The 27,490-nt window shown below is 38.2% G+C and overlaps 1 protein-coding gene across 6 annotated transcripts in view; it reads left to right on the top strand.

Moving 5' to 3' along the window:
* Positions 1-27,490, top strand: part of LOC123500095 (TBCC domain-containing protein 1-like) — a 185,822-nt gene that overhangs the window by 142,578 nt on the left and 15,754 nt on the right. For all 6 annotated transcript variants that reach the window (XM_045248749.1, XM_045248753.1, XM_045248748.1 and 3 more), the window contains one exon: positions 10,244-10,357. In XM_045248749.1, the coding sequence (XP_045104684.1) occupies positions 10,244-10,357 (114 nt within the window). The remainder of the gene's footprint in view (positions 1-10,243; positions 10,358-27,490) is intronic.

The raw sequence follows: 27,490 nt of genomic DNA, 5'->3' as shown, positions 1-27,490 counted from the left end.
TAAACTGCCTAAATGTTTAACTTCATAATTTTTACTTTCATTAAACCTTTCACTATACTATGATGCACTCTCGCTTTGTTTACTTTCAATAGAAGTTCAAGTCAGGGGTTAAACTTGTTATAATCGATTTGGTTAACAAAGTTTCGCTTAATGAAGGTTTTTTTTAGAAACGTAACCCCTTCGTTAAGTGGGGTTGCCTGTATATATATATATATATATATATATATATATATATATATATATATATATATATATATATATATATATATATATATATATATATATATATATATATATATATATATATATATATATATATATATATATATATATATATATACAGTGGTACCTCAACATACGATTTTAACCCCTTTGCGCCGGATGTTATAAAAGCCCGCCTGTATGATATACGGGTGGTAGTGCCTTGCGCCTGAGCGCGGGAAACTCGTGCAAGCTTGTCATACTTGTTGTCTTTGTGTATTATGCTGCTATTTTTTGTCACTATATCGCCTTCGAAGAGGAAAGTGGACGCTTCTCTCTTCGGAGAAAGAGAGAGAGAGAGAGAGAGAGAGAGAGAGAGTGACATTTGCTAATACTTTAGACACAAGCGGAACGCATGTAGCTTATCTTCGAAAAGAAGAGGGGAGGAGGAAGGAGAGGGAAACGAAGGAGAGAGAGAGAGAGAGATTAGAAAATTTGTTGTTTTTGTATTTGTGTGTGTGTGTATTTACCTAATTGTATTTACCTAATTGTAACATACGGGAAAAGAGCTATGCTCGTGTTGTCCCGTCTCCATATCTATTAATGTCCAGCTTTTCTTAAAATCATGAATATTCCTTGCGTTGACCACTTCCACGTCTAAACTATTCCATGCTTCCACCCTTCTATGAGGGAAGCTATATTTTTTCACATCTCTCCTATAAGTGGCCATTTTAGTTTTTCCCATGCCCTCTCGACATTCTTTCATTCCACATACACAGATCTTCCCTATCCATTTTTCCATGCCAATCATCACTCTGTATATTGCTATCAGGTCTCCCCTTTCTCTTCTGTTTTCCAGGGTCGGAAGTTGCATTCTTTTCAGTCTGTCTTCATAAGTCAAATCTCTTAAGTCAGGCACCATTTTGTTGCAGCCCTCTGTACTTTCTCTAGTTTCCTTATGTGTTTCTTTAAGTTCGAGCCCACTGTATTGTTGCATATTCAAGCCTCGGTCTTATCATTGCAGTAATTATTTTCTTCATCATTTCTTCATCTAAATATACGAACGCCACTCTTATGTTCCTCAATAAGTTCAATACTTCTCCAATTATTTTGTTTATATGTCTCTCTGGCGATAGGTCATTGGTAATTGTCACCCCAAGGTCTTTTTCTTCATGACTGGTTTTATGTCTTCATTTCCTATCTTGTACATACTCCTGATTCTTCTTTCACTCTTGCCAAACTCTATTTTCTTGCATTTTGTCGTGTTGAACTCCATTTGCCATGTACAGCTCCATTTCCATATTCTGTCCAAGTCTTCCTGGAGTAGTTCGCAATCTTTGTCACATCTCACTTTTCTTAACAATTTTGCATCGTCTGCAAATAGGCTCACATAACTGGACACCCCATCCACCATGTCATTTATGTAGACCGCGAACATTACTGGTGCCAACACTGATCCCTGTGGAACTCCACTCTCCACCAAGCCCCATTCTGATGGTCTGTCCTTAATTATTGTTCTCATTTCTCTTCCTACCAAAAGTCTTCCATCCATTTTAGTAAACTGCCATGCACTCCTCCTACCATTTCAAGTTTCCAGATCAGTCTCCGGTGTGGTACCTTATCAAAGGCCTTTTTTAAATCCAGATATATTCCATCAGCCCAACCATCTCTTTCCTGTATTACATCTATCACCCTCGAATAGTAACATATCAGGTTTGTCGTGCATGAACGCCCTTTTCTAAAACCAAATTGACACTCACAAAGTATGTCATTTTTCTCCAAGAAGTCTGTCCATCTATTCTTCACCACCCTCTCACACATCTTAGCTACCACACTTGTAAGTGACACTGGTCTATAGTTCAATGGGTCTCTCTTGTTACCTGATTTATAGATTGGGACAATGTTAGCTCTTTTCCAGTCTTGGGGCACTACACCTTCCCTTAATGAGGCATCAATTACTTCACAAACTTTTTCTGCCAGTTGCTCCTGCATTCTCTTAAAATCCATCCTGATACCCCATCAGGTCCCACAGCTTTTCTCACTTCTAAACTCCCCATCATATTCTTGATCTCCTCCACAGTTACTTGAAACTCCTTCATAATCCCTTTCTGTTCCATTACCAGTGGTTTGTCAAAAGCAGTCTCCTTTGTGAATACCTTCCGAAAGCATCCATTCATAGCCTCTGCCATTTCCTGGGATCTTCACTGCATACTCCATTTACTTCTAAACTTTCAATACTTTCTCTATTTTTGATGTTGTTGTTCACATGTCTGTAAAAAAGCCTTGGTTGGTCTTTACATTTATCAATTATATCCTTTTCTTGTTTCTTTCTTTCTTCTCTTCTAATCAACACATATTCATTTCTTGCTCTTTTGTAACTTTCCCACTGCTTAATCCGTCTTTTCCTTCTCCACCTCTTCCATGCATCCTCTTTTCTTGTTCTAGCCTTTTCACATCTATCGTTAAACCAGTCCTGCTTTCCAACTTCTCTATGTTGTCTTATTGGTACAAATTTTTCTCACCTTCTTTGTATATTTTTATAAATTCCTTCCACTTTTCATTTGCTCCCTTAGCACTCTTGAATTTCATCCAATTTGTCTCTTGAAAGAATTTCTTTAGGTTTCCAAAATCTGTCTTGGCATAATTCCATCTTCCCACTTTATATTCTTCATTTCTTCTAGATTTCTCTTCATCTATCACCTTGAACTCCAAAACTGCATGATCACTCTTTGCTAAAGGGCACTCCACCCTCATCTCCTCAATGACCATTGGCTCTGTACTAAAGACCAAGTCCAGTCTTGACGATGCTCCCTCTCCTCCAAACCTAGTATCTTCTTTGACCCACTGAGTTAACACATTTTCCATTGCCAGTGTCAATAGTGTATTTCCCCATGTTGTCTCTGATCCTTCCATTGACCAGTCCTCCCAACACACCTCTTTACAATTAAAATCTCCCATCATTATAGTTCGTTCACAGCCACCCAACATTTCTTCCAGACATGTTCCTGTATCACTTATCATTTCTTCATATTCCTGTACTGACCATGCATTTGTCTTAGGTGGTACGTACACCACTATGTAGTGCCTCTTTTTCCTTCATTAGTTTCTGCTCTGATCTTTAGCACTTCTGCCTTTCCCATACCTTCTTTCACTTGATCCACCTTTATATCTTTTTAACCAGCAACATCACTCCTCCTCCCATCTTACCTACTCTATTTCTTTTCCAAACATTATATTTCCTTCTCCAACCATCATCAGGTCTTCTCCTCTCTCAGTTTTGTTTCAGTAAGACCCACAATATCTGGGTTCTTGTCCCTCAAGTAATCGTTGAGTTCTAAAATCCCGATATCACTCCATTTATGTTGGAATACATTACATTCCGCTCATACGTAAGTTTCTTTAGTCCTTTCTTGCTGTACTTTTCTGGGTTATGAACCACTTCCTCAGTCTCATATCCAAGATTCTCCAGAAAAACTCTTTCTTCTCCTCTTCTGTCCTCTCTTCATTTTTTTCAAAGCCTCCTTTCTCAACTCATTTAACATTTCTCTTTCCTTTTCACCGAGATCTCTTCTCAACCAAATCTTCCTTGTTGTTTCCTGCTGGGCTAGCCTCCATGACTTCTCCACCAATTCATCTACATCCTTTTGTGACTTAAGTTTGATTCTTATTGGCCTCATACCTTCTCTTGTGAACTTTCCAATTCTATGGAAGTCCTCTATTTCTTGTACTAGGTCTTTTCCTCCTCCTGCACCACATTAATGATATTATTTATCACCTTTTTATGTTTTCTCTCTCTCCATTTTACTCGGTGTCTTATCCTCCTCCACACCAAATATCACCACACATCTCTTTTTGTCTACAGTTTCCCTCACCAATGTCTCATTTGATTTAATAACCTTCACCACTTTCTCAGCAATCTTCTCTTCTATGATCTGTTGATCTATAATTTCAGCAAGGCCCAAAGTTTTCTCCCAGACTCTTTGATTTCCTTTTCCAGACTTGCAACTTTGTAATTTACCTCCTTTCTTTCCACTTCCTGACTTTTTTCCATTCAGCCTGCTTCTCCATCACTTTTCCTAGAGATTCTCCACATTTTCGCAATTCACTTTAATTAGCTTAACTTCCTCTTTCAGTGCTTCATTTTCCTTCTTCATATCGGCACACTCTTTCATTACATTGTCATAACTCGTTTCCAGGCCCCCATACTTTTCAAACAGTTTTTCAATTTTACCTTCCAACTCCAGAATTTTCTTCACATAAGCGCTCTTCTCCATTATTCCTTGTGTGTGTGTGTGTGTTTGTGTGTGTGTGTGTGTGTGTGTGTGTGTGTGTGTGTGTGTGTGTGTGTGTGTGTGTGTGTGTGTGTGTGTGTGTATTTACCTAATTGTAACATACAGGAAAAGAGCTATGCTCGTACTGTCCCGTCTCCATATCTACTAATGTCCAGCTTTTTCTTAAAATCATGAATATTCCTTGCGTTGACCACTTCCACGTCTAAACTATTCCATGCTTCCACCCTTCTATGAGGGAAGCTATATTTTTCACATCTCTCCTATAAGTGGCCATTTTAGTTTTTCCCATGCCCTCTCGACATTCTTTCATTCCACATACACAGATCTTCCCTATCCATTTTTCCATGCCAATCATCACTCTGTATATTGCTATCAGGTCTCCCTTTCTCTTCTGTTTTCCAGGGTCGGAAGTTGCATTCTGTTCAGTCTGTCTTCATAAGTCAAATCTCTTAAGTCAGGCACCATTTTGTTGCAGCCCTCTGTACTTTCTCTAGTTTCCTTATGTGTTTCTTTAAGTTCGAGCCCACTGTATTGTTGCATATTCAAGCCTCGGTCTTATCATTGCAGTAATTATTTTCTTCATCATTTCTTCATCTAAATATACGAACGCCACTCTTATGTTCCTCAATAAGTTCAATACTTCTCCAATTATTTTGTTTATATGTCTCTCTGGCGATAGGTCATTGGTAATTGTCACCCCAAGGTCTTTTCTTCATGACTGGTTTTATGTCTTCATTTCCTATCTTGTACATACTCCTGATTCTTCTTTCACTCTTGCCAAACTCTAATTTCTTGCATTTTGTCGTGTTGAACTCCATTTGCCATGTACAGCTCCATTTCCATATTCTGTCCAAGTCTTCCTGGAGTAGTTCGCAATCTTTGTCACATCTCACTTTTCTTAACAATTTTGCATCGTCTGCAAATAGGCTCACATAACTGGACACCCCATCCACCATGTCATTTATGTAGACCGCGAACATTACTGGTGCCAACACTGATCCCTGTGGAACTCCACTCTCCACCAAGCCCCATTCTGATGGTCTGTCCTTAATTATTGTTCTCATTTCTCTTCCTACCAAAAGTCTTCCATCCATTTTAGTAAACTGCCATGCACTCCTCCTACCATTTCAAGTTTCCAGATCAGTCTCCGGTGTGGTACCTTATCAAAGGCCTTTTTTTAAATCCAGATATATTCCATCAGCCCAACCATCTCTTTCCTGTATTACATCTATCACCCTCGAATAGTAACATATCAGGTTTGTCGTGCATGAACGCCCTTTTCTAAAACCAAATTGACACAAAGTATGTCATTTTTTCTCCAAGAAGTCTGTCCATCTATTCTTCACCACCCTCTCACACATCTTAGCTACCACACTTGTAAGTGACACTGGTCTATAGTTCAATGGGTCTCTCTTGTTACCTGATTTATAGATTGGGACAATGTTAGCTCTTTTCCAGTCTTGGGGCACTACACCTTCCCTTAATGAGGCATCAATTACTTCACAAACTTTTTCTGCCAGTTGCTCCCTGCATTCTCTTAAAATCCATCCTGATACCCCATCAGGTCCCACAGCTTTTCTCACTTCTAAACTCCCCATCATACTCTTGATCTCCTCCACAGTTACTTGAAACTCCTTCATAATCCCTTTCTGTTCCATTACCAGTGGTTTGTCAAAAGCAGTCTCCTTTGTGAATACCTTCCGAAAGCATCCATTCATAGCCTCTGCCATTTCCTGGGATCTTCACTGCATACTCCATTTACTTCTAAACTTTCAATACTTTCTCTATTTTTGATGTTGTTGTTCACATGTCTGTAAAAAGCCTTGGTTGGTCTTTACATTTATCAATTATATCCTTTTCTTGTTTCTTTCTTTCTTCTCTTCTAATCAACACATATTCATTTCTTGCTCTTTTGTAACTTTCCCACTGCTTAATCCGTCTTTTCCTTCTCCACCTCTTCCATGCATCCTCTTTTCTTGTTCTAGCCTTTTCACATCTATCGTTAAACCAGTCCTGCTTTCCAACTTCTCTATGTTGTCTTATTGGTACAAATTTTTCTCACCTTCTTTGTATATTTTTATAAATTCCTTCCACTTTTCATTTGCTCCTTAGCACTCTTGAATTTCATCCAATTTGTCTCTTGAAAGAATTTCTTTAGGTTTCCAAAATCTGTCTTGGCATAATTCCATCTTCCCACTTTATATTCTTCATTTCTTCTAGATTTCTCTTCATCTATCACCTTGAACTCCAAAACTGCATGATCACTCTTTGCTAAAGGGCACTCCACCCTCATCTCCTCAATGACCATTGGCTCTGTACTAAAGACCAAGTCCAGTCTTGACGATGCTCCTCTCCTCCAAACCTAGTATCTTCTTTGACCCACTGAGTGTGTGTGTGTGTCAATAGTGTGTGTGTGTGTGTGTGTCCTCCCAACACACCTCTTTACAATTAAAATCTCCCATCATTATAGTGTGTGTGTGTGTGTGCATTTGTGTCATTGTAGTGCCTCTTTTTCCTTCATTAGTTTCATCTTTAGCACTTCTGCCTTTCCCATACCTTTTTCACTTGATCCACCTTTATATCTTTTTAACCAGCAACATCACTCCTCCTCCCATCTTACCTACTCTATTTCTTTTCCAAACGTTATATTTCCTTCTCCAACCTTCATCAGGTCTTCTCCTCTCTCAGTTTTGTTTCAGTAAGACCCACAATATCTGGGTTCTTGTCCCTCAAGTAATCGTTGAGTTCTAAAATCCCGATATCACTCCATTTATGTTGGAATACATTACATTTCGCTCATATGTAAGTTTCTTTAGTCCTTTCTTGCTGTACTTTTCTGGGTTATGAACCACTTCCTCAGTCTCATATCCAAGATTCTCCAGAAAAACTCTTTCTTCTCTCTTCTGTCCTCTCTTCATTTTTTTCAAAGCCTTTTCTCAACTCATTTAACATTTCTCTTTCCTTTTCACCGAGATCTCTTCTCAACCAAATCTTCCTTGTTGTTTCCTGCTGGGCTAGCCTCCATGACTTCTCCACCAATTCATCTACATCCTTTTGTGACTTAAGTTTGATTCTTATTGGCCTCATACCTTCTCTTGTGAACTTTCCAATTCTATGGAAGTCCTCTATTTCTTGTACTAGGTCTTTTCCTCCTCTTGCACCACATTAATGATATTATTTATCACCTTTTTATGTTTTTCTCTCTCCATTTTACTCGGTGTCTTATCCTCCTCCACACCAAATATCACCACACATCTCTTTTTGTCTACAGTTTCCTCACCAATGTCTCATTTGACTTAATAACCTTCACCACTTTCTCAGCTATCTTCTCTTCTATGATCTGTTGATCTATAATTTCAGCAAGGCCCAAAGTTTTCTCCCTGACTCTTTGATTTCCTTTTCCAGACTTGCAACTTTGTAATTTACCTCCTTTCTTTCCACTTCCTGACTTTTTTCCATTTTCCAGGCCCTCATACTTTTCAAACAGTTTTTCAATTTTACCTTCTAACTCCAGAATTTTCTTCACATAAGTGCTCTTCTCCATTATTCCTTGAAACCCTGTGAAGTCTGATTCCTCTTCGAGTTCACGGCCGCCATGTTGCGCAGACGTAAACAAACCAGCTGATGGCTCAAACGCAGGCTACAGTTTATATTTACCTTCACTGGACATTATTTTGCTAATCAACAGTTAACATGACTATATGGAGACGGGACAAACATTACCAGCTCCTTTCCCACCTTGGTTACTCTTAGGTAACTGTAGAATTATAGATTTGCTCTGGAGCTCAACCACCTCCGCCATCGACGATGTCCCGTGTGTGTGTGTGTGTGTGTGTGTGTGTGTGTGTGTGTGTGTGTGTGTGTGTGTTTTCACGAATGTTACAAGGCACGATGTAACTTATCTTCGAGAGGAGAGGGGAGGAGGAAGGAGATGGGGAGGAGGAAAGGGAGATGGAGGAGGAGGAGGAGAGAGAGAGAGAGAGAGAGAGAGAGAGAGAGAGAGAGAGAGAGAGAGAGAGAGAGAGATGGGAACAGTCTATGCCATTGGGTAATTTTAGACACAAGGTGGGAAGCATGTAGCTTATCTTTAGTGATTGGTGGAGACAAGGATGGTGGGAGGAGCACTAGGATTTCAAGGACAGCATATGGCGTGTGTAGTTGGTATCCAACACACTATACGGGACAATTGAACTAAAGAAAGCTCAGAAAAGAAATATGACGCCTACGTAGGTGTCACCGTATTTGCTACTGGGGCTTCACGACGCCCACATAGGCGTCACCGTATTGAAGGGGTTAATTCGTTCTGTCACAATCGTTGTATATAAAAAAAATCGTATATCAAATACATTTTTCCCACAGAAATTAATGGAAATATAATTAATTCGTTCTTGTGATATGAATTTACCCACCCCCTCAAAAAAAATTAACATATTTTAAATACCAACCAAATATAGATTTAATATAAGATAAATACAATGTTTATTGTATGCTTGATATAAATGAACTATATTGCCCAAAATAACAACTTAACCCGCAAACCTGGGGACACATCGATAGACGTTCATCACGCAAGATTTGGGGCTCATCGATAGACGTTTAGTCTTTTTACGGTTATATTTTGGCTATTTTCTTCCTGTTTTCTTTGCTTGTGAGCTGGCAACACTCATCGGGAGTAAACATATGCTCTACGCACTGTGTCACCAACGATGAATGGTAGGAGCGCTCCGACAGTGATTTCACTGTGTCTGATTCCGCCACCTCTCCCATGCGCCTTACTTCTGTACCTCAGGTTTCTCACCATGTTATGGGGAGACAACTTTTGAATGAGAGTGGTATCAGAACAGGTGACAGGATAGAGAGAAAGGGAGAGAGAGAGAGAGAGAGAGAGAGAGAGAGAGAGAGAGAGAGAGAGAGAGAGAGAGAGGATTCAAGGGGCCTGTTTTCACTTGCTCAAGCCAAAGCCGCTGAACCCTATCGGACACAAGGCCATGTACACCGATGATACTACCTCATTCAACCTGTGATATTTTGGTAATCATGACATCTAGAGACTACTGGTTTTTTGCATTGCAAAGAGGAAGAGTTGTTTTTGGGCAGAACACCATTTGTACTCACTCGTTTATTGAATTTCTAAGTGTAATCAGTATGTGAATACAGGCTATTTTGTGTGTTTCTCACCAAACTTTTACTTTTGGGACCCATGATCACGTGGTCTTGAGTTCACAAAACTTTAGAAAAAATACACACTGATGAGGAGCACAGACACATACATGCACAAATGATGAACAACAATACATAACGCGGGCTGAATATTCGGGTGGACACGGTTAGCCGAGCGATCGCTGCACCACCTACCGATGGCTACTTGTATCTTTAAAGTATCGTCGTATTTCAAGGTGTAAATTATAAGAAATTTTTCATCATATATCAAAAAAATTGTATGTTGGGGTGATCGTATCTTGAGATATTACTGTATAGGTAATGTACATTCGTATGTGTGGTTGCAGAATTAATTTAATTCCAAGGTACTGTGGCACTTAATGTTCACCATGGGGATAAAGAGTTGTATTTACTCTTGGTATATAATACAGCCCATTGATTTAGGAGACTCAAAATTGGCAAAAAAAACCTCTTATATTCCAGCATATACTGTAAGTAGAAACTAGTATGGTGTATAATTACAACCTTATTTTTATCAGGTTATCTTTGCATCATGCAACAAGTACTAAATTAGACTTTCATTCTATCAGAGTGTTGAGGAAGCAGGGAAGTATGTGTCCAGTTTCCGAGCTGAGGTGCGAGATGCAGACCTCTCTCCAGATCAACGAGCAGTGTTGCAGAAGGCAATTGATGCCAAGTTCAAGGTAGGATCATTGTCTCTGGTGTTGTACAAGTTGTGATAGCCAGATCAAATTAAATATGGGTGAAAATATGGTAGTATCCCAGGATACATAAGGCCTGTCCTGACTCCCAGAGTTTGCATCAGGTCATGTTCACACAACCAATGATGCCACACTATTGTGTTTCTGCTCAAAGCCTCAGGCATGCCTAAGCTTATTTATTAATTTATTTTTACCTTATTTTTATGTAAGGAAAAATTGGCCAAGAGCAACAAAAATTGTGATTTAGAAAAAGGCCCACTGAGGTGCTGGTTCCCAAACAAGTTGAATAAAACTGAACTTAGAAGGGGACAATGAGGATGGTATAGGAGTTTTTTCAATTTTAAATTGTGTGTGAAAAATGAATGTGTTGTTAGATGCATGTAGTTTTGTGTGAAGGAAGAGAGTTGTCTTTAAAGGGCAGGCTATGAATGCCCCCTTGTGTTGTGAGACACAAAGGGAAATGTTCAGTGAGGTCACAGCTGGTTTTCATGATAAATTCACTCACTGTGGCCAGGTATTCTCTGACATATGATTGAGTTTTTTCCCTGAAAATCAAATTGTAAAGCATTTGATCATGTAGCTTACTTGGAATTCATCATGAATATAGTAATGTATTCCAAGACCTTTCTGTATCTGCACCATGAAACTCATAAAACCCATCTAATATCTTATGTAAATACATTTATTGCCCAGAAAAGTTAAATGTTACCTAAATAAAATAAACAAGAATGAAGCAATTAATGAAATTAATTTTTGTATTTATTCTCACTGTACTTGCTTTCACTATAATCCACATTATATTGACATTACCACTAAAGAACCATTTATTGTTTCTGTTAAGAAGAAAAATTAGTTTAGTTACTCACTGATGAATGATGAGATGAATGAAGATGATGAAATAGCTGTGCAGCTCCATCTACCAAACATGTGTAGGTGTCACTGGCTATCTCTTGGCCTTAATTCATCTCTCAAACATGCAGTTGACTGTGTATCAGAAAATTCTCCCACGTTTTAAGACCTAGGATATTTGTAAAATAAAGTAAACATTTGACAATTTTGAAATATTCCATAATTTGCAAAGTTTCATAAAATGATATGAGTGTTCATTAACTTTAAATAGGTTGTTATATCCAAGATTCAATAAACAGAATATGTAAACAGAAAAAAATATAAAGTGTTTGGATTGGTTATTTTTGGGACTCCAGCCAATTGTGTGCCATCTACCAATGTGTCCGAGTATTTCCTTAACCCATGCCATGATTCAGCTTGTATTTTATCAAATGAAATAGCCAATTTTTTCATGATGAAGTGGGATTTCCCACATAGTAAAAATAGTAAGGTTACAGCAAAAGTTGTATAGAATATTAACTGGTGGTAACTGAACTGTGAAAACTGGGGCTTCACTGTACATACTTGCATATAGAGTGAATGAGTGCATATTTGGGATATCATGAAAATGAAGTATAACCAATCATGTAGCAGATACAGGGCAGTAAAGAATGAATATTGTAAAAATGAATTAACATGTAATTTTGATTTGAATAGCAGGGAATACCTGTACATTACAAACAAACATGTTAACAAAAACAAATATGTACATACTACAACGACCTTCCACTTCAGCTACTGCTGCAGGACTTGAGGTAGAGGCACACAAGGCTGCAGTTTACCTGCTCAATTGGGATGTTTCTTGTCAGAGGTAGTTGTGAAAAAAGTAGTTGCAGGTTAGTGGTTTCTAGCTATTTTTTTGTATACAGACTTATGGCATATAGCAGGGGAGGGGGGAACCTTTTCAGTATACTAACCCAAAATAATTAATATTTAAAACAGGCAAAGTAAAAGAGTTGTAAAGAAAAAGATACTCTCCCATGCATATACAAACCTGTGGGAAGAAAATAAAATGTTCACAATATTATTTTACATTGCTTGGTAACTCTCTCTTCCAAATTTACTAATATTTGGAGGGCCACATCATTTCCTTTGGTGAGACACGTGTGGACTGCAGGCCGTAGTTTGCCCATACCGCACATATAGGGATGATTAGCTTCAAATTTCTAAGTCACTTGATTTGTCAGCATCTGGTGATGATAATACTCAAGAAAGTATCATAACAAGACTGAGACTTCATTAGGGCCCCAGACTGGCCTCCCACCAAGGTCACACCTTACTAACATCCCTTGGGATGATTAATTGACCTGTAGGTCATAGCCTGCCTTCCACACACTGCCAACACTGCTCTGTCAAGACATTGCTGAGCAGCTCCCAGGGAAAAGTGCTCCAGTAGGCATTAGAGCCTGATCTAGACGTATGTGCAGGGGGTAGGGAGCCATAGGGTTCTCCTGTCTCCATAATAAATAAGATTTGGATATTGTATAGACAGAAAATTGGAGAGAGAAACGGAACTGAGTGTTTCGGCCAGAAGTATGACACCAAAACAAACACCATGTTGTGAAAATCAGTGACTTATTGAAATACGTGTTGGACTGAAGAGATTGACTGTGGATGATATGGATAAGGACTTCTCTAGATTTAGAGACGAAAGAGGCAATGTGAGGAGATTGATAAATGTGAAAAGCCAGTTAAGCTACATGAAGTAAGTGATGTTGAGTTTAATGGACAAGCAGGACAGACTGATAACAGAAAACACAGAGCTGAGATTGAGATTAGTTGAATGTGAGAAAGTCAGTGTAATCAATCAGGGATTAAAGGAGGAGATACAAGAGATAAAGAAACAAAATGATATACTAAAAGCTACATGTCATGACTATGAAGACTCCTTAAGGAGCCTACAGAAAAAAGTACACAAGATGGGATTGAGGACAGAGTAGAAAATGGATTGGGTGAAAAGAAGCTGAAGCCATTACGAAATGCATGGAAATAAGAACAGGAAGAGGAAAAAGTAAAGTTTTCAGAGATATTAAAGAGACAAATTCACAAAAAAACAAAAGATGCTGTTATACAAGTAATTAAATAGAAACAAGATCTAGTGAGAGATACAGTGGATAAGAGGAAATGTTTCATGATGTTTGGGATGAAGGAAAAAAAAATCCAAACAAGTTCATGAGAGGGCATGAAGAGAAAGAATTGGCCAAAGAGATTATCAAAGAGGTCCAGGACAGCACACAGGAGTTGGACCAGGAAGTGGAGGAAGTGATTAGGTTGGGAAGATTTAGTGAAGGGGGGTAGGAGACAATTGAACGTGAGAATGACATCGCAGGTGGCAGTGGAGGGAATTATGACAAGAAAAAGGAAGCTGGCCGATGATACTGAACATAAAAGATATATAGATAAAAAGAAATATGAACCTGGAGGAGAGGGAAAAAGAGAAAGTGCTAAGAAATTAAACTAAGAAAAAAAACAAGAAAAGGACAGAGATTGAGAAAAAGAATTTATATTGGAGGGTTCTAGATATGAGACTAAAGCAGTGGTTTTTTACAAAAGAAGGAGGAAGTCATGGAGAAGGCAAGAAATTGAGAGTGATTTTAATATAGATGGGTTGTTATCCAGCATGTTGGAGGTTAGGGATTATTTGAAAAAGATAAAACCAGATGTAATGAGCATCGTTGAAACAAAACAAAGAGCAGAGATTCATGTTAACTTTAAATAGGAGGGATATAGTAGCTGTAGAAGAGACAGGGAGGGTAAAGGGGGAGGAGGAGTGCTAATAATGGTTCGTGATAATATATGTGTGGAGGATGTGCAATATGGAGAGGACAAAGTGGAAGTAATGGGAGTAACAAACAAAACAGGAATTGAAAAAAAGAAAAATCATAGTTACATAATGTGCCACCTAAGACAAATACATAGGGAACTGAAGAACATAAAGATGTGCAAAGAGAGCTGATTAAGTGCCTAGATAACATGATAAGAGATAGAAGAATACTATTAGTTGGAGACTTAAACTGTAAAAAAAATAAACTGGAGAGAGATGGAAATAATGGATAATGCTGGACAGTGGAGTGAGGAAGTGTTACAGTTGACTATGGTAAATACAATGGACAAGTGGGTGGAGGAGTCAATAAGGTACAGGGGGAAAGAAGAACCATCGTTACTTGGCCTAGCATTCACAAAGAAACCAGAGCCTCCTCCCATCATACAATACCCTAATCCAGTGGGAATAAGTGATCATGTGACATTAGAAATGGAAATACAGGAGGAGGATGGGATAAGATTCAGAGATGACTACAAAAAAAGAGAGATTAAATTATGCAAGAGCAGAGTTTGAAAAATTAAGGAAATATTTTGTTGATAATGAAAGGAAAAACATTATGTACAAATATAAGGATGAGAGAAATTAATATATTAGAGTAAGGAGAGAGGAAGAAAGAAACTTTGAGAAAGATGTGGTGCGTAAAAGTGAAGATGAACCCAAGCTTTTCTACAAATTTATAAATGGCAAGATGAAGAACAAGGAAACAATAGAAAAATAATTAAAGTAGGGAAAACATATGAAGCAGAGAAGGAAATGTGTGAAATAATGAATGAGAGCTTCAAAATGGTGTTCACTGCAGAAGATTTCACAGAATCTAATTGGACATTGCATTGCCAAGGATTACAGTAGATCACAGTGCACAAAGAGGATATTGGAAGATTATTGGACAAGTTGGATGTCAGAAAAGCAATGGGGCTAGATGGTGTATCAGGCTGGGTGTTAAAAGAATGTAAAGAGCAAGCAATTACTGGGTCCAATTTGGGAAATAATTTCAAGTTCACTAAATGAAGGGAAAGTTCCACTAGAATGGAAAAGAACTGACGTAATACCAATATTTAAAGGGGAAAAACATATGAGCCATTAAATCAGACCGGTATCACTAACAAGCATTATGGGAAAGTTGTGTGAAATAATTATCAAAGAAAAATGGGTTGAACATCTGGAAGAACAACAAGTCATATCAAACAGACAATTTTGGTTCAGGACAGGATGGTCATGTGTGTCGAATTTATTAAGCTTCTACTTGAAAGTAATAAAAGGACTGGATAACAGAGATGGATGGGTGGACACAGTATACCTGGACGTAAAAAAGGCTTTTGATAAAGTCCCTCATGGAAGACTACTTTGGAAACTAAAGAACATAGAAGGACTGCAAGGAACTTTGTTAGATTGGACAAGGGATTATTATTTTGAAGGACAGGGAGATGAGATCCATGATCAGAGATACATACTCATCTTGGGGTAAAGTAACAAGCGGAGTGCCACAGGGATCATTGTTAGTCCCCATTATGTTTCAGATTTATGTTAATGACATTCACAATGGGATAAACAGTTACATTGAAATAATTGCCAATGATGCAAAGTTACTAAGAGTTATCAAAACCCAGGAAGACTGTTTGCTGTTACAGGATCTATGAGTGGAGTAGGAAGTGGAAATTGGAGTTCAATGCCAAGAAATGTCACGTAATGGAACTAGGAAGGAGCAAAAGAAGACTGGTATGGAACTATTTGATGGGAGGGAAACAAGTAATGAAGACTAAAGAGGAAAAAGATCTGGAAATGATTATATAGGAAAATCTGAGCCCTGAAAAACACATAAGCAAGATATTTGGAATATCATATAAAATGTTGACTAATATTAGAATGGCATTTCAATTCGTGGACAAAGATATGATGAAAAAAAAAAATCACAAGCATGATATGTCCAAAGCTGGAATATGCAGTTGTGGTGTGGTCTCCGAGCTCTAAAAAGGATATAAGAAAAATTGGAAAGGATACAGAAGATTGCCACAAAGATGGTGCCGGAATTAAAGGACCTAACATATGAAGAACGACTGAAGGAAATGGGACTGCCAACCTTACAAAATAGAAGTGAACGTGGGGACCTAATAACAATGTACAAGATAGTTAATGGCATTGAAAACATAGACAAAGAAGACCTGGTGCTGTTGACAGAAGAAGATGTAAGGACAAGAGGAGATGAAAAGAAGGTCAGGATGAAGCAGTGTGTGAAGGATATTGGAAAATACAGTTTTCCACACAGAATGGTGGAAAAGTGGAATGCACTGGATAATGAAGTTGTTACAGCACTTAATATGCATATCTTTAGGGAAAAATTAGGTAAATGGAGACATGGAGACAGGACACAATGAGCCCCGCTCGAACCCTGTACAATACAGTTAGGTAAATACAATTAGATAAATACACACACACACCTTTAAATTACAGACTGATATCACTAACTAGTGTAATATGCAATATGTGTGAAAGAGTAATAAAGGAACAATGGATCGAGTTCCTTGAAGACAACAAATTATTATCAAATAAACAATTTGGTTTTAGAAAAGATCGGTCGTGTGTAACAAATTTACTGAATTTCTAATCTAGAATAGTTGATAGAGTGCAAGAGAGAGAGGGATGGGTTGACTGTATTTATTTGGATTTAGAAAAGGCATTTGATAAAGTGCCACATGAAAGATTACTGTGGAAGTTAGAGGAGAAGGGTGGCTTAAAAGGAAGCACATTGAGATGGATGGAAACTTTTTTGAGGAGGAGAGAAATAAGGACGGAAGTTAAAGATATGAAGTCCAAGTGGAGAGCAGTAGAAAGCAAAGTGCCACAGGGGTTAGTATTGGTGCCAATATTTTTTCTCATATATATATATATATATATATATATATATATATATATATATATATATATATATATATATATATATATATATATATATATATCTAAACAACATGCCAGAGGGAGTGAACAACTACATAAATCTGTTTGCGGACGATGCGAAACTGTGCAGAGTTATAAAGCAAAAAGAGGATTGTGAAATACTGCAGGAAGACCTAAATAAGATCTGGAAATGGAGTAAAATGTAGGAGATGGAATTCAATGTGGACAAATGCCATGCCATGGAAATGGGAAAGAGTGAAAGACGACCCATGGGAATCTATAAGATGGGAGATGGAGTAGAACTAGAGAAAGTAAAAAAGGAAAAGGACTTGGGAGTGACGATGAAAGAAAACAATCAATCAGTAAGCCATATTGATAGAATTTTCAGAGAGATGTATAATTTACTAAGGAATATTGGGTTAGCATTTCACTACATGGACAAAGAAATGATGAAGAAATTGATAAGTACTATAATAAGACCCAGATTGGAATATACAGTTGTGTGAACCCCCTATAAAAAGAAACACAAGGAAGCTAGAGAGACTACAAAAAATGGCTACAAGAATGGTTCCAGAATTTGAAGGGATGACATATGAGGAGAGACTAAAGGCTATGGATCTACCAACCCTGGAACAGAGAAGGGAGAGAGGGGATCTGATACGAGTTTATAAATTGATCAATGGAATGGATCAAGTGGATAATGAGAAACTGATCCTGAGAGAAGAATATGACATTTGAAGCACAAGATTGAATAATAAAAAGCTGAGGAAGGGAAGATGTCTGAGAGATGTTAAAAAATATATTTTCCCACAAAGATGTGTTGTTGAGACTTGGAACAGTTTAAGTGAAGAAGTGGTGTCAGCAACGAGTGTGCATAGTTTTAAAGAAAAATTGGATAAGTGTAGATATGGAGACAGGGCCACACGAGCATAAAGCCCAGGCACTGTAAAACTACAACTAAGTAAATACACACCATCATGGCGGTGTTGTAAACACATCAACGTTCGTGGCACAATGTTATCAACCTCAGAATTGGAGCCTGGAAGACTTCTGACCAGCCTGGTTGTATATTTTGGGAGGGGAGATATTTCTACAGGTGTCCCGTCTCTAAAAGTGAAGGGAAAACAGTGAAACAAGTGGAAAATGGCAACGGGAGTGAGGAAGGGGTTCAGGGATGGTGGTAGTGATATACTGATGGAGAGGAGAGAAATTTACGAGACACCACAAAGATTAAGAGATATCGGGTCAAATGAAACTGGAGCCTTCTCAGGTTTTAGAGAGAGGGATGAAAGAAGGTATAATATGAAGGTGGCAATATTAGAAGAGGATGTATTCTTTATAAGGGAAATGATGGCTAACTTATCTGAGAGGATGAAGAATCTGGAAAAGGAAAATGCTGACTTAAAGGATAAATTCAAGTGTTTTGAAAGTGTGAAATCGGATAATGTTGAAATAAAAAAAAATGGATTGTCTCAAACAAGAAAATGAATCTGTGAAGGAAAAGTGCAACAATTATGAAGACATTATTCAGGAAATGAACCAGAAGGTGCAAGACAACAACAAAAAAGTGAAAGAAGAATTACAGGAAAAATTAAAGGATGAATTGAAAAAGGAAAGTGAGAACCAGAGAATGAGTTTTAATGAAATAGTGAAAAAGCAAATACAAGACACTAATACAGGTCATTAAGGAGAAGGAAGACCTAGTCAAAGACACAGTTGACAAGAAGAAATGTATTGTAGTATGGGGTTTGAAGAAAAGAAAAATCCAATCTGGTTTGTAAGGGAAAAAGAAGAGAAAGAGTTGGCAAGAGATTGATAGTGAAATAGAAGAAGTGTACAGGATGGGGAGATACAGTGATGGACATGTAAGACCTATGAAAATGAAACTGAGATCACAAGTAGCAGTGGAAGAACTACGTACTAACGAGAGCAAGAAAACTAGCTCATTCAGATGTATACAAAGATGTATGGATAAAAAGAGACATGAATTTGGAAGAGAAAGATTGAAAGAATTGAGAAACGAAGGGAAAGAAAGAAATGAGAAACGTACAGAGACCGAGAAAAAGTTTTTTTTTGGAAAGTTTGGAACATGAGACTGAGGAAATGGTACATCAAGGAAAGAGAAGAAAGAGCAGAGGAGGAAATGAGGGGAAATGTGGAAAACTAAAAGTTGCTTATACTAATATAAACGGACTCGTCTCAGGGATAAATTAACTGAACGACTTTATTAAAGAGGTTGAGCCTGACATAATGGGGATCACAGAAACAAAACTAAGAGATCAAATGACACTAAACCCCACTGGGAACGGGCTGTATAATATCTATATGAAAAATAGTAAAGTGAAGCAGGGTGGAGGAGTGATGATACTAAGCAAAAAAGAACTAAAGGTAACGAATGTAAATTATGGCAAAAACAGTGCAGAAATTATATCAGTTGTAGTTGAGAAAAATTACATGGAGAAGAGAGAATTTGTAGTCTGCTATGTACCACACAAGACAAGATCTTGGAGTCTAAGAGAATATGAGGAAGTTTTGGAAGACACTGAACACTCACTAATCAAAATATTAGAAAAGAAAAGAAATACTGTAATAATGGGGAACTTCAACTGTAAGGAAGTGCACTGGGAAGATATGACTACAGAGGGAAATGAGGATTCATGGGGTTACACATTACTAGAGTTAACTATGGAATATACAATGACACACTGGATTCAAGAAAACACCAGATTTAGGAATAGTGAAGAACCATCAAGACTGGATTTTTTTATTTACAACGGAACTTGAAATTGTGGATGGAGTAGAGTATAAGACACCTTTGGCAAAAAAGTGGTCATGTACTAATAGTAGCGACCTTCAAGGAATTGATTAGAAATGAATGGAATGAAAAACATAAAAAAGGAAGATTGACATATAGCAAAACAAATTTTAGAGAACTCAGAGACTTTTTCCAAAAGACGGACTGCTAAATTTGACAACCAGGCAGGAGTGGAGGGAAAGTGGATGACATTTAAAGAAATTTATGATGATGGAGTAAATAGATATGTACTGAGTCTGAAAATTAAAGAAAGGAATAACTATGTTAAAATACGAAGAGAAAAGAAAAACTATGAGAAAAACATAATGGAAAAATTGCAAGGATCAGCCAAAGATCTTTTATAAATATATAAATGGAAAGTTAAAAAACAAACACGAGATAGAGAAACTAGTTTATGAAAATAATGAATACAGCAATGAATTGGAAATGGCTGAAATAATGAACAGACACTTTCAAGAAGTTTTTACAAGAGAAAAAAACATTAATTGTGAAGAACTAGGATGAGAGACATCATTATTTTGGAGCAGAAATAATGATATAACTAAGAAATTTAGATGTAAGAAAATCACACGGTCCAGATGGAATTGCAAATTGGATATTGAAAGAGTGTAGAGAAGAGCTGGCAAATAAGGTATACAATATAATAGAATGTTCTATTGAAAAGGAGAAAAGTACCAGAAGACTGGAAAAAAGCCAATATTGTGCCAATATATAAATGAGGAAATAAGGAGAACCCAACAAATTAGAGGCCAGTGTCCCTAACAAGTACAATAGCTAAAATATGTGAATGTGTGATCAAAGAAAGATGGACCAAACATTTGGAAGAAAGAAATATAATTAATGAAAGACAATTTGGCTTTACAAAAGGAAAATCATGCATAACAAACCTTATATGCTTTTACTCTAGAGTCATAGACATAACACAGGAAAGAGATGGATGGATTGACAGTGTATTTTTAGATTTAAAAAGAGTATTTGATAAGTTCCACATGGAAAATTAATAAGAAAACTGGAAGATATAGGGGAAATTAAAGAAAAATTGCTGGAATGGATGAAGGATTTCCTAACTGGAAGAACTATGAAAGTGACAATTAGAGATAAGGAGTCCACCTGGAAGGAAGTTATAAGTGGGGTTCCGCAAGGTTCTGTGTTGGCCCCAATTATGTTTGCAATATACATAAATGACATGGACGAAGGAATAGAAAGCTATATGAGTTTCTTTGCAGATGACACAAAACTTTTGAAGAAAGTTGGGTCGCACGATAATGGTAGAACTCTATAGCAGGACTTAGATAGACTATGGGAATGGAGTAAAAGATGAGAGATGGAATCCAGCATTAAGGAATGTAGCATAATGGAATTTGGGAAGAGCAAAAATAGGATAATAGGGAATATAAACTTGGAGAAGAGAAGATTAACAAGGTGGAAAGTGACAAGGACCTGGGAGTTCTCATAACAAAAGAAATGTCCCCCAATAAACATATAAATAAAATTGTTAGTGAGACCTACAACTTACTGAGAAATATTAGAATTGCATTCTCATATATTGATGAAGATGTGGTGAAAAAGTTATTGGTATCCTTGATCAGACCACGACTGGAGTATGCAGCAGTACTGTGGTCACCTAACACGAGGAAGAATATCAGGAAAATTGAAAGGATACAAAGAGTGGCCACCTAACTGTCCCTACCTTGTCGGCTCTTACGTATGAAAAGAGACTGGAGAGACTAGAATTACCAAAACTGGAGCAGAGAAGAGAAAGAGGCGACCTGTTGAGCATCTATAGAATAATGAATAATACGGAGGTTCCTGATAGGATCGACCTGCTGAAGAGGGACAGGAGGGACACAAGAGGATATGGACTAAAACTCAGAAAAGACAACTACAGAAGAGACTTAAAAAAAAACAGCTTCCTCCATAGAGTGATAGATATATGGAACGGTCTGGACAAAGACGTGATGTGTGCAAAGTCTATACACGACTTTAATAGAAAATTAGACACTGTGAGATACAGAGACGGGACAACACGAGCATAGGTTCCCTTCAATAAAATACAACTAGATAAACTCACACACACACACACACACACACACACACACACACACACACACACACACACACACACACACACAAGCAGCAGCAGAAGAAGTACTATATAGAAAAATGAAACTCAGAGAAACAGAAGGTTGCAAAGATATATATATAAAGAAAAATAGAAACGAGGAGGAAAGGAAGAGACACAATGAACTGGTGGCAGAAGCAAGAGAAAAAAATAATGAAAGGTTAAAGGAGGAGAAGAAGGCATTTTTTTGGAGAATTATAGGAGACAGGATAAGGAAATGGTATATAAAAGAGAAAGAAGAGAAAAGAATGGAGCAAGTTTAACTAAAATGATAAGAACAAGAGATTAAAATGATGTATACAAACATAGATGGGATTTTATCTAGTAAATTAGAATTAAGAGATTACATAAAGAAAGAAGAACCAGATATTGTATGCCTGGTGGAAACAAAGTTAAATGAGGCAATGAAAATAGACATAGATAAAAGGTATAATATATGGAGGAGAGACAGAGTGGGTAAAGGAGGAGGAGGAGTCATGATGTTAAGGAAGGAGATAATGGTAAATCAAGTGGAGTTTGGGGAAGGAAAATCAGAAATACTGTATGTTAAGATGCATATTAACAAAAAGGAGTTAACAATCATTGGAACATATGTGCCACCAAAAACAGACTCATGGACTAACCAAGAATATAGAGACATGATAGATGACACAATAAGGAGTCTTACAAGAATCATTAAGGAAAGGAGAAAAGTGATATTGGTAGGAGATTTCAATTGTAAGGAGTTAGACTGGGAAAATTGTGAAAGTGGTATGGGGGAAGATGCCTGGGGAGATAGATTCCTGAACCTAATGATAGATAATTTGATGGTCCAAAGAGTAAAGGAAAACACGAGATTCAGAGGAAACGATGAGCCGGCAAGATTAGACTTAGTTTTTACAAGGGATATACCAATTAACGATGATATAAGATACAAGTGCCCATTGGGAAAGAGTGACCATGTAATATTAGAAATGGATATAGAAGAAGGAAAGGAAAATAGAGATGAATCATACAAAGGAGACCGATTAAATTACAGAAAGGCTGATATTGAGAGTCTCAAGAACTATTTTAAAAACGTAAACTGGGAGGAGATGGAAAACTCATTAACGATTCAAGAGAAATATAACTTATTTTTGGAAATATACAAAACTGGGGTCAGGGAATATGTTCCGAAATATAGACCTAAAGAAGAAGGAAAGAAAGATTGGTTTAATGCAAGGTGTGTTAGGGCAAAGGAAAAACGAGATGGAGCGTGGAAAAGGTGGAGAAGAAACAGAAATCCAGAAAATAAGGAAAACTTCAAAACAGCAAGAAATGAATATGCTAAGGTGAGAAAGGAAGAAGAAAATAACTATAAAAAGGACATTGTCGAAAAATGTAAGGAACAACCAAAATTGTTCTACAGATTCATAAATGGAAAAATAAGACAAAAAGAAACAATAGAAAGGTTAAAAGGAGAAAACGGAATGGTGGAAGACCCAAAAAATATGGCAGAACTGTTAAATAGTAAATTTCATGAGGTCTTTACTAAGGAATCCAAATTTGAAAGACCACAGGGTAATAGAGAGACTGTCTATATGAAAGAGATTAAAGTAACCAAGCTTGAAATAAAAAGTTGATGACGGAATTGGATGAGGAAAAGGCAATGGGACCGGATGAAGTCTCAGGCAGAATACTGAAAGAATGTAGGGAAGAACTAGCAAGTCCAATATACAACATCATAAAATGCTCAATAGAAAATGGAACAGTGCCAGTGGAGTGGAAAAGAGCTGAGGTGGTTCCCATATATAAGAGCGGAAGGAAGGAAGAACCTTTAAATTACAGACCGGTATCACTAACTAGTGTAATATGCAAGATGTGTGAAAAAGTAATAAAGAAGCAATGGATTGAGTTTCTTGAAGACAACAAAATATTATCAAATAGCCAATTTGGTTTTAGAAAAGGTCGGTCATGTGTGACAAATTTATTGAGTTTCTACTCTAGAATAGTTGATAAAGTACAAGAGAGAGAGGGATGGGTTGACTGTATTTATTTAGATCTAAAAAAGGCTTTTGATAAAGTGCCACATGAAAGATTACTATGGAAGTTAGAGGAGAAGGGTGGCTTAAAAGGAAGCACATTGAGATGGATGAAGAATTACTTAAGGGGGAGAGAAATAAGGACGATAGTTAAAGATATGAAGTCCAAGTGGAGAAAAGTAGACAGCGGAGTGCCACAGGGGCCAGTATTGGCACCAATACTTTTTCTCGTATATATAAATGACATGCCAGAGGGAGTGAACAGCTACATAAATCTGTTTGCGGACGATGCGAAACTATGCAGAGTCATTAAACAAAGAGAGGATTGTGAAATACTACAGGAAGACTTAAACAAGATCTGGAAATGGAGCAAAAAATGGGAGATGGAATTCAATGTGGACAAAAGCCATGTCATGGAAATGGGAAAAAGTGAAAGACGACCAGTGGGAATCTATAAGATGGGAGATGGAGTAGAACTAGAAAAAGTAAAAAAGGAAAAGGACTTGGGAGTGACAATTGTTACGTTCACCGGTTAAACTGGTAAGATTGGCATCGGAGAGCCGGTGAACAATAACATTAAAAAAAAACACTGCAGGTTCAACTGGTGAGGAAATGCAAAAGGAGGTCACTTTAAAAGCTATTTTAATAACCCAAAATGAAATTGACACATATATAACAAGAAACATGAAACACAGATATATAACATGAAACACAGGAAAATGACATACACATATACATATAACACAGTAATGAATACAACAATAAAGAACCCAACTTAATACCTAACAATAATCCTAATCCTATATAGAGGCAATGTGGAAAACACGGACGAGGGGAAGTGATACTTATGCGGTGTCGCAGTGGTGAAATGCTGGGTGATGGTTGATCCCACGGTAGACCCAAGAGGCGTTGTGTTCACTGGTTGAGGCTTGGATCTCAACTTCCAATCCAGAAAGCCAAGAGCTGGCTCAACACTTCGGTTGAGTCGAAGGGCCGCGTGAATCCAACCGGGACAGTAGCGGGCTTCATGAAACGGTGACGTGGAAGGGGAGGCGGAGAGGTGGCGAACGAGGTAACAAGCGGAGGAGGTGATGGTAGTAATGTATGTTACGGGCGGGCCGTAACATTTCCTCCCCCCTAAGACCTCCGTAATGGGCTCATGAAGGAGGTGAGACAGGAGATCTTGATAAGGCGTCGGCGATGATGTTGTCCACCCCCTTGATATGGTCACTTGTAGATGGAAAGGGCGGGAGTGATCCGGCGTCCAGACCACTGGTTCCGAGGAGAGAAACGCCTTAAGATGTTGGAAGGCTTGGTCACAGGTCGGGGTCCAGTGGAAGGGGACGGAAGTGCTGATAAGGTCCGTCAGGGGGGCGGCCAGGGTGGAGAAGTTCTTACAGAAGCATCTGTAAAAACCAGCCATCCCCAAGAACCTCATGAGAGCTTTCCTGGTGGTAGGGACAGGGAAGCCAAGGATGGCCTCCACGTTAGCTCTCTTGGGGTGAACCTTGCCGTTCCCACCACATGTCCCAGGTAGACCACCGTAGACTTCAAGGTGGACTTGGCCAGGTTGATGGTAAGCCCGGCTTGCAACCGACCCATCAGCCTCCGAAGACGGGTCAGATGTGTCGGCCAGTCGTCCGCAGTCACCACCAGGTCGTCCAGATATGCAGATGTTCCCTCCAAGTCCTGAGTGATGTAATTTATAGCCCTCTGGAAGGTGGCGGAGCATTAGACAAGCCAAAGGGCATCACTGTGTATTGGTATAGTCCGAAGGGGTGATGAAGGCGGATATTATTTGGGCCTCGTCCGAGAGGAATCTGGTAGTAACCTTTAAGTAAGTCTATAGTGGTTACAAATTTGGCTACTCCTATACTATCTATAAGGTCCTCTATCAAGGGCAATGGGTAGGAGTCTGGCACCGTCACTTTATTTAATTTCCTGTAGTCGGTGCAAAATCGACTACTACCATCTGGCTTAGATGTTAACAGGCAGGAGAAGCCCAGGAGATATACTAGGTTCTGCAAGGTGATGACAGAGCAGATAGTCTACCTCTTTTTCATCAAGTCTCTTTTAATGGGTGAAATGCGATAGGCTGGTTGTCTTATAGGCTTGAGGTCATTAGATATTAATGTTATGTCATGTTGGATAGTATTACAAACTCCTGGAAGGTCACCTGTGATTTCAGAAAAGTCTAGCAATAACTTTTTAAGATTAGACTGTTGTGAAGGTGTTAAGGAAAGAAACACCTCATCAAGGTTGGACATGATTTGGCTGTTTGAGGGCGTCCTTAGGGTGACGAGAAGAGGAATTCGATGTCGGACTCTTCCTCGGGGCACAGGACCAGACTCCTTCCTACCAGACATACAGGTACAGCGCGAGACAAGTCGTCCTCTGGTTCTCTGGAGTGGTAAGATTACATTAGATTAATATGAACAAGTTGGGAATCCTTACAACGGTCAGGAGTGTGGACCACATAATTTAATGGACTTAGTTTTTGAGCCACAACATAAGGTCCCATGAACTTACTGTGAAGAACATTGCCTGGAGTGGGAGAAAAAGTAAAACCTTGTCTCCTGGTTTGAAACTTCTCATGACAGATTTGGGATGAGAATTCTGTTGCATTTTAGTTTGAGATTTGAGGAAGTTTGATTTAGCAAAAGATCTGACTTCACTGATTTTATTCTTAAGGTTACTGATGTAGACAGACACACTGGGGCTTGAAGGAGTTTTTTGAGTAAACCATTGATCCTTTAATATTTTGAGAGGCCCCCTGATCTGTCTACCATAGAGTAATTCAAAAGGGGAGTAATCTAAAGAATCTTGAGGAGATTCTCTTAAAGTGAAGAGAAGGAAAGAAATACTTTCATCCCAGTCTCCTTGATGCTCCAAGCAATACTTCTTCATCATGGATTTTAATGTTTGGTGAAACCGCTCCAGACAGCCTTGGGATTGGGGGTGGTAAGCCGAGGAGGTAACATGGTCGATGTTTAGCTCATTCACTATCTGTTGGAAAAATGGCTAGTGAAATTGCTACCCTTGTCAGACTGAATTTGTTTTGGAATTCCTACCGAGGTGAAAAAATGTATTAGATGTTTTACAATGGTCTTTGATGTGATGTTCTTAAGAGGGAATGCTTCAGGGTACCTGGTAGTGGGATCCATGAGGGTTAACAAATACTGATTCCCTCGTTTGGTTTTGGGTAAGGGCCCTACAGTCTAGAATTATCTTTTCAAGGGCTCCGTCTGAACTGAAATAGGCGTCAGAGGAGCTGGCACAAGGTGTTCGTTAAGCTTACCCACAATTTGACATATGTGACATGTTTTAACATAGTGTGACACATCCTTTTTCATTCCTGGCCAAAAAAAATGTTGAAGAGCCTTCTTGTAGGTTTTTTGGATGCCTAGATGACCTGACAATCCATCATGAGCTAGTTCTATAATGGCTGGTCTTACAGACAAGGGGATGACAACTTGATGTGTTTCTGACCAGGTGTCTAGTTGTTTCAGTTCAGGAGGTCTGTAGGCACGCATCAGGACTCCTTCCTGATAATAAAAACAAGGCAATTTAGACA

The sequence above is a fragment of the Portunus trituberculatus genome, chromosome 50 (assembly GCF_017591435.1).
Source record: "Portunus trituberculatus isolate SZX2019 chromosome 50, ASM1759143v1, whole genome shotgun sequence".
NCBI lineage: Eukaryota > Metazoa > Arthropoda > Malacostraca > Decapoda > Portunidae > Portunus > Portunus trituberculatus.
Note: the sequence above shows the minus strand (reverse complement) of the source record. Positions and strands in the feature narration are given on the sequence as shown.